Source organism: Berghia stephanieae, chromosome 3, assembly GCF_034508935.2.
Source record: "Berghia stephanieae isolate SIO BIC M18660-M18661 chromosome 3, UCSD_Bste_1.3, whole genome shotgun sequence".
Classification (NCBI taxonomy): Eukaryota; Metazoa; Mollusca; class Gastropoda; order Nudibranchia; family Aeolidiidae; genus Berghia; species Berghia stephanieae.
The window spans coordinates 89,855,852-89,868,333 of record NC_088362.1 but is presented as its reverse complement, the minus strand read 5'-3'; the positions used below and the strand labels follow the sequence as shown (position 1 = coordinate 89,868,333).

At 31.4% G+C, this 12,482-nt stretch overlaps 1 protein-coding gene across 1 annotated transcript in view; it reads right to left on the bottom strand.

The window, feature by feature from the left end:
• Positions 1-12,482, bottom strand: part of LOC144968789 (intermembrane lipid transfer protein VPS13D-like) — an 83,837-nt gene that overhangs the window by 70,715 nt on the left and 640 nt on the right. The window contains exons 2-12 of the mRNA XM_078907469.1: positions 10,251-10,438; positions 9,252-9,329; positions 8,759-8,871; positions 7,023-7,100; positions 5,375-5,467; positions 4,400-4,516; positions 3,909-4,034; positions 3,496-3,543; positions 3,075-3,316; positions 1,717-1,885; positions 1,239-1,331 (exon numbers count right to left, since the gene is read on the bottom strand). Of these exons, the coding sequence (XP_078763595.1) occupies positions 1,239-1,331; positions 1,717-1,885; positions 3,075-3,316; positions 3,496-3,543; positions 3,909-4,034; positions 4,400-4,516; positions 5,375-5,467; positions 7,023-7,100; positions 8,759-8,871; positions 9,252-9,329; positions 10,251-10,347 (1,254 nt within the window). The 5' untranslated portion in view covers positions 10,348-10,438. The remainder of the gene's footprint in view (positions 1-1,238; positions 1,332-1,716; positions 1,886-3,074; positions 3,317-3,495; positions 3,544-3,908; positions 4,035-4,399; positions 4,517-5,374; positions 5,468-7,022; positions 7,101-8,758; positions 8,872-9,251; positions 9,330-10,250; positions 10,439-12,482) is intronic.

Here is a 12,482-nt window from a genome sequence, read left to right as displayed (position 1 = left end):
TTTTTATGCAACCATATTCATATAACTGATAGATTAAATTTGATAAATAATTAAAGACATGAAATGCAAATTATATTAAATTTGTTAAAAGACTAACAATTCTTAAACTAAATATGAATTTCAAAATAAAAAGAGTATAATACGAATAAATAAAATAATATTTGTAACCACACATGATGCTAATTAACAAATGCTTCTGGTATTCTCTTTCCACCTCACTGATTCCTATTCCAATCATCACTCTAATGTTGTGGACTACAACAAATATCTCAATATTCATTATTGAATTTCCTTTGTTTACCCTCTTGATTGAAATATATATATATATATTATTTGCCACATTTAGGACCTATGTGTCATGCATGTAGATGTTTCTAAATATCTCTCCTTAATTGACTGTCATCCAATGATTGGGGGACGAAATTAGAATTGCCAAGTATTGTTAAATCTTAATAAAATACAGAAAATGTGTGGAGCGGGCACTTGTATCAATAATGATGACAAATATAGGGTATGGAGAAAACAGATGAAAACAGAGAATAAAAAGTTTGATCCCTGGTTGGCTCTGACACTACATTTTTATTCTCTGTTTTCATCTGGCACTTCTCCATAATTTATATTTCTCATCATTATTGATACAAGTGCCCACTCTATACTTTTTCTGAATTTTATTCAACCCAATATCAGAGTTTTTCCATGGGCGTCTTATTTGTTTACATGTTTTTTTTTGTTCCATACAGAGAAGAGTGCATAGAATTAATTTGCTCCTTTGAAAGTCTGCGGTGTCAGTGAGCTAGCCTCAATTTGATCCCCTAAGAAGTTGAGAGAAGAGAGTCCACATGATAGGTACTAAGTTTGAAAGCCATATTTTTGTGTGGTTGGATGACTCAGTGGCTAGCGTGACTGTTTGCTGTTTTTTTTTTTCTCTCTCTCTCTCTCAGCCAAGCAGATGGTGCTGTGTCAGTAGGATCCTAGGTTGGCTTTGACACTGTGATATTTTTATTCTCTGTTTTCATTTGGTACTTCTCCCTATCCTATATTTCTCATAATTAAATCTTAATCAATAACTGAGCCATTTTTCTCCCTTCATTCTCGCTTTTTTAAAATCAAAAATACTACGCAACACTTTTTTTTTTATTGAGCAAAATTCTTCATTATCTTCATTTCTCCTTAGAATGAAATTTAAAAAAAAAATCATTAACAGTAGAGGGAATCATAACTAGTTATCCTTAACTCACTTCATTTTCCTTGTGCAGTCTACACATCACTGCTTCCCTGATTAGTTTTAGCTCTTCAAAGCTTAAATCCTCCTCCACTTGATTTTTAGTTGCCTGAGAAGACAAAAAATAATAACATGATAAAAAAGTTATTATGACATTACTTCCATTAAATCATAAGAAAAATATAGATATATATTAAAGTAATTTCTGTCAGATCTAAGCGACCTTGATACCAAATCATTGCTAATTGAAGAGACTGGTCAAAAAGAAAATTGGCACAAGCCAAAATCAAAATCTGTCCATTATTTTGTGAGTCGAGCGCACTATCTATAGACCAATGGGGACTCCCTGTAAGAAAAAAACAAAAACTGCGATCTTTTCTGATAACTTGACATGTTTACAGTTGGGGTATTTAGATTTAAAACTAGATACATATACAATTATTTATTTATGAAAAACTGTAATAATTCTGACTTGTTTTACTATCCCTTACTACCTTTTGTTTGACAGAGAGGTTGTCACCCCTCAAATGAGTGGAGTAGACTGACACGTAACTGGCAACAAGGTGAGCCCTATCAACCAAGAAAGCCTTAGTGGATCGTTGGTTCCTGTCTTTGATCATTCTCAAATGGCACTGCTGAGCAAAATTCCACCAGTCTCTTGGACTGAGATGAAAAAGAAATAAAAATATTAAGAAACCCATTAAATAAAAATTTTACTTTGCTCAAAATAAAATAAGCAAATAGTAAAATATTTAAAAGAGCCAATTTGAGGTTTAATTAATGACCATGCACATGTTAAAACAAAATACAAGCTAATAAGATCAAAATATATTAAACCCAAACATCCTAAGAATTATTTAATACAAAGCTCTGTGAATCAAGGACTTAAGAACAAAATAATACATTTACTGGTGAAGTAAACAACAACAGTGATTCAAATTAATTCAGAAACTTCAATCAACACATTCATCTGACGTCCATCCTCTATGGCCAATGTAGTAGATAATTCAGATCTATAAATTAGTGCAGCCAATTTTCAATAAATGTCTTTATTAATATTTTATTATCTTTTATTCATCATTATCATAACCATTATCATCATCATCATTATTATTATTATTATTTATTATTATTATTATTATTATTATTTATTATTATTATTATTATTATTATTATTATTATTATTATTATTATTATTATTATTATTATTATAAAGTAAATTATCTATCACTGTCACTAATAACTAAGGGAAACTATTTGGACGATAATATTAATATTTCTCACAGGATCAAAATCTTTCTGAAATGGGAAATATTTTAGCAAGAAAGAAAAAAAAAAAGAGGAAGTGGAAGGGTATAATTGAGTGATTTAACAATTACAAGAGGCTGTTATAGCTTCTACACATAGCTGTTTCGTTCAGTAAATTGTTGAACAAATTATTCTCAGTCACAACATTCCTTGAATCCATTTGTGCATTGACAACATCATTTTGTAGAGCAAAAAGACAATGAAAAAAATATTTCCTGTAGTTTGTTCAATTTGTTTTTACAGGTGCATTACATAAAAAGTGATAGTTGCAGTGAAAATAATTGTACCTTTGATAAAGTTAAAAATAAATTATCAGTCAATCATTTTAAAACAATATTGTAAGTGATGACAAAACATATCTTTAATTACAAAATATCAAATTAAATGCATCAATAACAGAATTTATTAGTTCATACATCAAAAATTTAAATCAATGATGTCGGCTGAATTTAAAACACAGAATATAAACTTGTCATTTTGTCATCTGACATATAAAGAAATGGATTGAAAAAAATATCTCATAAAATCAAAACCTTCTATTCACCTTTCACTTATACTGCTGGTGGGACGGCAATTCCGAAACCTACGACGAATTCCATGCCTTGAAAACTCTTTCTGCCACAAAGTCAGACTTTGAAATTGTTCAGTTTTCAATATGAGAGGAAGTTCTTCAAGAACTAGCTCTAATTGGATCCGTGGGTTTGATGACGCGCGAAGAGGTAGTGCTGACATATTCCTTGTCACTTTGGCTTGAGCCATAATGGGCTTTAAGATATAGTTGTGTTCCTGTGAAAGAAGAAAATTGTGTAAACAAAACATAAATTCCACAATTAGTAAATGATTAAAAATGGGTGTATTAATGAATCTTTAACTTTAACTATTTCTTTACGGGATGATAAAACTGAATAAAGAAAGCAAAATGACATGACAAAAATGCTTGAATCAAAACACTTAAATCAACTCACGCTGAACTGATTCGAAGTCGTCCTGAACATCTCTCTTTGCAGCTCATCCTATGAATAATATTTAAAAAAAATTAATTAATGATTATTCATCTAATGTAAATTAGTGGAACATTAAAAACAAAGATTATTTGTTATAAAGATGTCTACCTTGGTATTAGCGGTCTCATTATTTCATGTTCATTGAAAAAACAAATAAATAAATATATGATAATATTACTACCACCACTAGTACTACTACGACTATTACTGATAATTATTATTATTATCGTTATAATTATCATTATTGCTATTATTATTATTATTATTATGCAAACAGGTACAATCTATACAGAATATATGAGGCCTTAATGAATGAATGAATATGAATAATCGCCTCTAGTAAACCAAAACAATTTTCAAACAATAAAACTCACTGCAAGTTCTGTCCCAGACAAGTGTCCTAGCATGGAAACATTTGCATCACAATATAAACTGAAGTTTTGAAGGTCCACCAACTTGAACATTTTCTCTGCTTCATTTTGATTAACAAACTTGGGGGTCTTAAGAAGAAAATGTAAAAGTAATAAGTAAAATAATTTTTTTTAAAAGCAATACAGGTCAAAGGCACATAATTTCAAATAAAAACCACTGCAAAATAATGATAGTTTTATTAAAAGCTAGTCCATGTTAAATTGGATACAATACTATCACTTCTGTGATCATGCACAGAAAAACTACCTTGGAATAAGATTGTTAATTGTTAACATTTACCCTCTCAATTTATGGATGAATAGGAATTGCATACATTTTGTACCTTGCGTGGATATTTACTTATTCTTTAAAGCTTTTAATCTCTGACTGCTGGCCATTTGTCCTTTTCATACCTTTTTTTCATAAGGCTATTACAAGCGGAGCCAAAACTTACCCAAGATGCATCTGTGCTTTGAGCACTTAAATTCTTTATGACTATACCGACTGCAAAAGGACAATGAAGATTCAGAATGTCATCTTCATAACGAATATGCACGTCATTCACTTTAAGCTGAAAAATAGACAAATAATAAATCAACAATACACTTGAGTTATGCTCAAGCGTGTGCAACATTTGAGAAAATCGACTAAATATATATGTAAAACTTACAAATGGAATTATCAAAAATCTGATCCTTATATATATTATAATCTACAAACTGTGTTGAAATAGAGAATATGGCATATAACTATTGTATTCTGATAAAACAAGAAAGAATGAAATCATATCCAACATTTCATTCTCAATTGTCAGAGGAAAAAAAATATTATTACAATTACACATTGTTAACCAGCTATATAAAGGATGGTGGACGATTTTGACGTGTGACTTCATACAAATTGGTTGGGCATTGTGTCCTCAGATGGATTAAAACGTATGATCTTTGAGCCAATTCACGTAGAGGTAGCTTGATAAGATAAGTGTTGCTAGAGAGAGAAATGATGTAACATGCTACGATTGTTTTATGAAAATATCAAAGTAACCAATAAGGGAGCAGGCACTGGTGTAGGATAAATATTTGAAAAAAGTATGAAACAGTGCCGGGCAAAGCAGGAAGAAGAAAAAAGAACATCCTGCCTCTACTGGAAATCAGGCTGATTTTTTGGGGGATGGTTGCGATGACTTGTTGCAATGACTTTATTCTTCACGAAGGTACGTGCTTCAGCTATGAACCCTCACTTTGCATCACAATAAACAAATGTTGAACACATCTTTTTAGATTGTCATCTTTATCCTGATAAAAAATCTAGTTCATGTGCGCAAATAAAAATACCTTAGCTTTTCATTTGTACTTCTTTTGGTGTAAAATAAGACACTACCTTTTATTGAGAAAAAAGCAATTAACAAACTATTGACTCTTCTACATACCTGGATGTTTTCCAATATGTTGGTGGCCATGGAAGCTCCATATGAAAACCAGGATGTATTGGAACTGTCCACTGGAACACTCTGTCTTAGTGCCTGAGGAAAACCAAAAGAAACAGATAGGTTTAAGTAAAATCAGATGTGGATAGTAATAATAATAATAATAATAATAATAATAATAATAATAATAATAATAATAATAATAATAATATAATAATAATAATAATATTAATAATAATAATAATTATAATATCAATAATCTGTATTGTCCCGAAAACAAAAATTGTATTTGGTTTATAATTATCTGCAGGATATGATACACTATCAACTTAAGACACACCTACGTACTAATCATCTTTCACATACGTATAAACATGCAATAGGCTCACAGCAGATATAAAATAATCCAATGTGAATATCAGCATTACATTTCAAAACATGCACAAAACTACAACACAAGACCACAGGTATATATTAGTCCTACAGGAGGACAACTGAAGAGTATTCATTTTTTAAAAAATGTTTCCTAAGACAGAACAATAGATAAGTTGAATTGGGCATAAATAACTGGAGATTAATTTTTTTAATGTAAAATGCCTATCATGATGGGAAAAAATGAAAAAGAGACCATGCCATTACTTTAGAGTGTAAGTGAGAGGTGAGAAGTGGGAAGCGGAGAAGAGAATGAGATAAAGAATTTAGTGTTTTCATAATTCAGATGGCTTAAGTTATCAAGGATGCCCTTTGTTAAAATTAAAATAAAGCCTGCAAATTCTTATGTAAAGAGTATATGAAAATATTTCGTACAAATATTCTCTCTATCAAATGATATCAGGTCAAGCAATGACCAATCAATCCTTGCAAATCTAAGACCTTGCGTAAAATAGGTGAACAATCTTTTCAATTTTCAGCCCCCCATTTTTGGAACTTTCTCCTATCACACATAAGATGCTTGGATTCGTTGACAACGTTCAAATCTCACTTAAAGTTTTATCTTTTTACATCATATATTTCAATACAATTATCATATTTTGTTGTTGTTAAATTGAATTCTTATCACTTTTCCATCAACACTTGTCTTACCGTAATATGTTTGGTTTTATATCACTGTAAAGCGTTTAGAGCCTGAGACAATGGGGTAAAGCACTATATAAATCCCATTTACTATTATTATTATTATTATCATCACCCTTCAATCATAGAAAAGGATACTTAATCATCTAGATTCCCCTCATCTATTGGATTTAAACAACCAATGTTTTCATCTTTTATGAAATCTACTTGTCAATACCAAACAAGGTCAGCTGAAAATTTCACAAAAAGTCTGATTTACGGCTTTGTCCAGAAAAAGGCATCCCTGAATTATAGAAGTAGTAGTAGAAGCGTATGGCTACATCTCCACGCAGGAAGTCTCATCCAATCTTTAAATTCTTAACTGCAGCTGAGGACAGCTTTGAAACCTCCTGCCAATCTTGTCACAGGAAAGTGCAGGACTATACGGTCTGCTGTTTCTGGCATTGCCTGACAGTGGAGACAGTCGGCTGACTACCCCAGAGCCCATTGATGCACGTTTGCATGATAGAAGTAGTAATGATAAATTGTATTCTTCCTCAGATAAATGTATTGGTCTAAGGATTTGTATTCTATTCACCTTCCATTTTTCTTCTAAAGTTTCCAGCATTGCTTTCTTCTCAGCTTGTTCTTTCTTTTTCTCTTTCTCTTCATCATACTGAAAATATAAATTTATCAATTTATCAAATTAATATATAAAGTGTCGCTAATCGTTCTTGGTTGTATATTTTTTTTACATTTTTGTGCATTTGCATATATATATGTATACATTGTCACCATAGATTCTCAACTTTGAGTTTATACATTATTATGCATGTCACGTCTGTAAACAAATTTCCATTTTTTTAAAAATGAATAAAGTATATATTATTATTATAATTATTATAAAAAGAGAACAACTTAAATGATTCATTCAGATCAAGTGAAAGATTGTGTCATGGCCTTTTTAAGTCAACTGTTAGGGAAATTCAAAGATTAAGTATAAATACAGCCATGAAGCGAGATTTCAAACACAAGCAACTAAAAATTGTTGGGACACATATTTTAACAAACAACACAATTGTTATGTTAGATAAAATATAGAAATAGAAAACAAAAATAGAGTAAATTAATACAACTAGGTATGAATCTCAATTTGACTCCCAGTGAAGCATCAGAGCAAATAATCAAAATAAGTCCAAATTCATGCTCCTTGTCATGTTGTGCCCCGACTTACTCTATTCATTTTGCACCTGAGTATGATGGGTACTAATTTTACACCTATATATGGTGAGAAAATACGAGTAAAAATCATTTTCCAAGGACTCCACTTTTCACTGTCCACATCAGGATTTGAATTCGGACCTACAGGCTACTATTTAATTATCATACCACTAGACCACAAAGCTGCCATAGATCAAAAAGAGAGGGAATGGGGATACTCCTCTCAAGCGCATAATGGACAGTGCTCCTGTTTCGAGCTGAAAAAAGTTCGGCAACCCTTTGTTGGTAACTTCCCTGACTTTGGAAAGAGCTGCATATATGTCAAGGGGGCAGGGGCATCGCTCTCCTCGAAACTGAGAGAGAAGTTGCCATGCTTTTCCACCAGCAAGAGGAGACATTGGATGGCAGCGAACCGACTTCAGTCGAGAACCTGCCTCACAACACACTCCCCTCATCAGTGGGGACTTGCCACCTGTTCAACATGTATTCGTTGTGGTCAGAGCCCGAAACCCCAGAGCATCTAGTTGAATGTTGTGTTGTAACGAAGCTCCTGGTTGGGTTCGTGACCGTACACGATTGCGGTGATGAGTTTGGGGCTTGGATAGATCATCATAACATAGTAGTGTTACACCATTAGGAGCTGCTGTCATAGACATTTATGACGGTACTCAAACCTTCAAACTGAATAGCAAGTCAGGGAATTGATAATAAATTGAGGATGGGTCATGTATCTATTCATTAAACGGCTATACAATAATACAACACTCTTGTCTTGAAAAACGAAAGTGCCTATGAATTATTCCTTATTTAGTTACTTTGAATACATTATGAAAGGAAAAATAGCAAAGTTGCCTATTTCTTGAAATGTTTGAATAGAAAACAAAGACAAACTAAGACATACAAATATATATCATACATTACTAATCAATCATTTGTTGTTTTTTTTCTAAAGGAGAAAGAAAAAATCCAACAAATTATCATACTAACAAGCCAAATATATAAAAAAAAAAACAAAAAAAAAAACCCAAATAAACAAAAAAGAAATAAAATTCAATGATGAAAAACTAATTTGAATGATTTATTTACCAAAAGTAGTAGTCGGGTAATACAAACCTGGAGTTTTGAAAGGGGACCCGCAACAAGGTACAATTTTTCAATGGAAATTACCCACGGTTCACTTCTAAGGCGATGGAGGGGAATGTTCAGACGAATTTTGCCTATGAATCCTGTAAAACCAAATGGCATAATTTTGTTATAAAGTAGATAAAGAGTTTCTACTAAGTTGGTTAATATCTTTATGAAAATAAATAAAAACTTCTCAAACTTATATCTGAGAAAAAATATGCAAAATACAACATTATTACCTACTGCTACAACAACAACAACTATTACTACTAGTAATACTACAATAACTACAACAACTACTAATAATAATAATAAAACAAATAAATAAATATAGAACAAGTAAATAAATAAATAAGTAATTCAATTGATAAAAAGCACGCAATTCAGTCTCATGTCTAATGAGAGACATTTTATAAACATTTGATGTTTTAACTCATGATTAGCATATCCTAAAGTAAAGTGCCACAAACGATATACTCACCTGATTTTACCTCGATTGGAATGTCTAAACTTTTTAATGCATCTTTCTTGAGGGGTAAGTTTTCCAGTTCCACAGCACCTTCAAAGAAATATAATCAATAAAGTTTAAAATCACCCATATCTCTCTCTCTCTCTCTCTCGCACATACACAAAACACAATGACTTATTTTATTAACAGCACTTTATGCTGGCTGGCATGTAGTGCAGCACACAAAAACAGAAACACATATTGAAATAAGCAAAGTCTGTTAATTAAGATATCACAATGTAATATCTTTTTTTTTTTTTTTACAGTAAATGATTCAAAATCTATGATAATCTTCCAGAAAAGATGCAGAAATAATTAAGATCTGAAAAGGTGTGTATGAAGCAGTGCAGACAAAGCAAGAAAGAAAAATACCAGAAAAAAACATCCCAAGAAATCAGTATTCCTGTATTGGGAAAGATTGATTTTTTGGGATAGTTTTTTTTCTTGTATTTTTTTTTCTTTCTTAGTTTGGCACTGTTACATATACACCTATTCAGATCTTTATCTTACACAAGTGCCCGCTCCCTAATTTCTCACGAGAGCTAATAAATAAACTTCATTGCCTGTCAAATTTGATTAGTTGGCAATATTGCAAAAATGACTGTTCTTTCTCATTACTGCTTTGAAAGAAATGAAAAAAGGCAAAACAAAAACATAACTATCCCCCCCCCCCCCCCCAAAAAAAAAAAGGAAAAAACAACAAAACAACACAAAAAAAAAACAACAATCCCAAATCCTTAAGAAAAAAACTAGCTTGCAAGAAAGAATGCAGAGCTAATAGATAAATTTCATCGTTTGTCAAATTCGAACCCTTCTAAAATATAAAATAACTGAAAATTTTCATGTCTTATATTTTCAAGCCACCAGTAGCAACAATTATCAAAATATACATGTCCCCACTTGTCTTTTTTAAAAAAAACAACAAATAAAATGTATCGTCCATACAAAAATCACCACCTGCTTAATGATTACCTTGTAAAAGAGCTATAGATAACTGGGCTGTATTGAGGTTCTCCACATACTCTCCGACATAAGTATTGAGGACCCATGCTGCTAAACCTTCAAGCATGATATGTTACTTGAGTTCCTTCTTTTTTCACAAATTATGTACCAAATGTATAAGAAAAAATTGCTGAATCCATCATGTTGTTGATTAATATCTGGATAGAAAAAAAAAATATTAATGAATCCTTTTTATGAAAAAAATGCTTTTACATTCATGAAAATCACAGATATACAGAGCAAGTCTTTGTATTGTATTTAACAGTACTTTTTAAATTTCCAGGGGTCCCTTATTGCTCAGTTGGTAGAGCATTCACTTTACATGCAAAGGGACTGATTTCAATCCCAGGTGAAGTCAAGATTATTTTCTGACCATTTTTATTATTATAACAATTTTTTAATTTTACCATCCGATACTACCAGTGTGCCAGATGAAGAAGACTGTACTGTCAAAAAAAATTGTTTTTATAAATCTGACGTTGCCTTAATACTAACACTGACACATAACCTCGAAACTAATGTGAAGATGAAGAACATTGTGAAAAAAATAAAAATAAAGAGAGAGAGAGAAAGATAGAGAGAGAGAGATAGATAGAGAGAGAGAGAGAGAGAGAGAGAGAGAGAGAGAGAGAGAGAGAGAGAGAGAGAGAGAGAGAGAGAGTTTTGATTTAGTTTATTTCAAAATACGATCTCTCTCTCTCTCTCTCTCTCTCTCTCTCTCTCTCTCTCGTATCCCTTTCTCTCATTTGGCAAGGTAGTGCGATTTACTACTATTTATCAAGAACAGCCAGGGTGGCAACTCGGTATCTGTGTAAACAAAGCAAGATGGTGGCAGGGACCTCGCTCCTTAACCTAGGCAGCAGCAGTGGCAGTCAAATTTTGACCCAACTCGCCATTGGAAAGTTGTGACTGGAAAATGCTGTTTGCGTTTTGGGGGGTTCAATTAAAGATGCATAACTTCGTTATAAAGAGGAATATCGCAGATATTTTGGTATCATTATTTTCGTCTTTCAATTTCCTTTTAAATGGTGCCAATTAAGGAAAAATCCATTAATAATTCCAGAAGTTATATGAAATTAAAATTTGGCAATTTTTAAATGCATTTATTTATTTATTTATCGCATGTTTTTAAAATTTAAACGCCTGTTTTTAGAATAACATCTAAACTTTATTCATGCCAAATTTCGGGGCTCTATATCGATGCGCAGACACCTTTTAACTCTGCGCCGAAATGCCATGTTTACATCATCTTCTCATCATGGCTGCCGGACGATATCGATATTCATATCGATATTTTAGATTTAGTTATGTATTATTTCCAATTTAGTCCATAATATTTTCAGTACTATTATTTACTATGTTTTTATTTTGAATACATACTTTCCAACTTTATTTATGGGCATTTTATAGTTTTTGTTTTAAAAGTTTGTATATTTCTTCTCTTTGTGAAATCCGATATTAATAATATCGATATTTTAAAAATACCCATTGCTTTAATTTTATTTTATTTTACTTTGCCATCAAGTTTCTTTCCCATATGTTTAGATATGTTTATCATTTGTATCCATATTCTAAAGACCTTAGCCTTAATAATTATTATGGGAAGAAGTTCTATTAGTTATACATTTTGACACCCCCATACATTGAGAGAGAAAGGGGGGGGGGGATAAAATAATATTAATTGTCAGTTCAAATGATGTAATAGCAATAAACCCAAAGTGGTTCAGCAGAATTTTTTAAAGTATTAAAAGCCAGAACTTTCCTTCTAATTAAAATAGGGAATCCGTTTCAATTTATTTGAACTTTTTCAATCTACCAATTTATTTATATGCAATTAAATTGCCATAGGTAATAATAAATCATTATGTCATTACACAACATGCTTATATCTTTTCATTTAAATACTCTCAGACCCTTTTTTATTCTCTATGTATTAATTCAAAGAGGGGAATTATTTGCAATTGTTTCAGTGAGATATTGGGGATAAATCCAAAAGTGATATAGCAAATTGTTTCTTACGTCTAGCCGAGTTTTTAATTATGTAACATTTTGCGTCATATTATAATGTGTTAATTTGAAATGTTTATATTCCTCTTTATTAATGTAAATGCATTGTCCTCGATAAGACGAACATTTTGGTATACAATATATGATAAGAACTCCATATTCACTGTTTTAACCATTTTTTATTAACATCACACG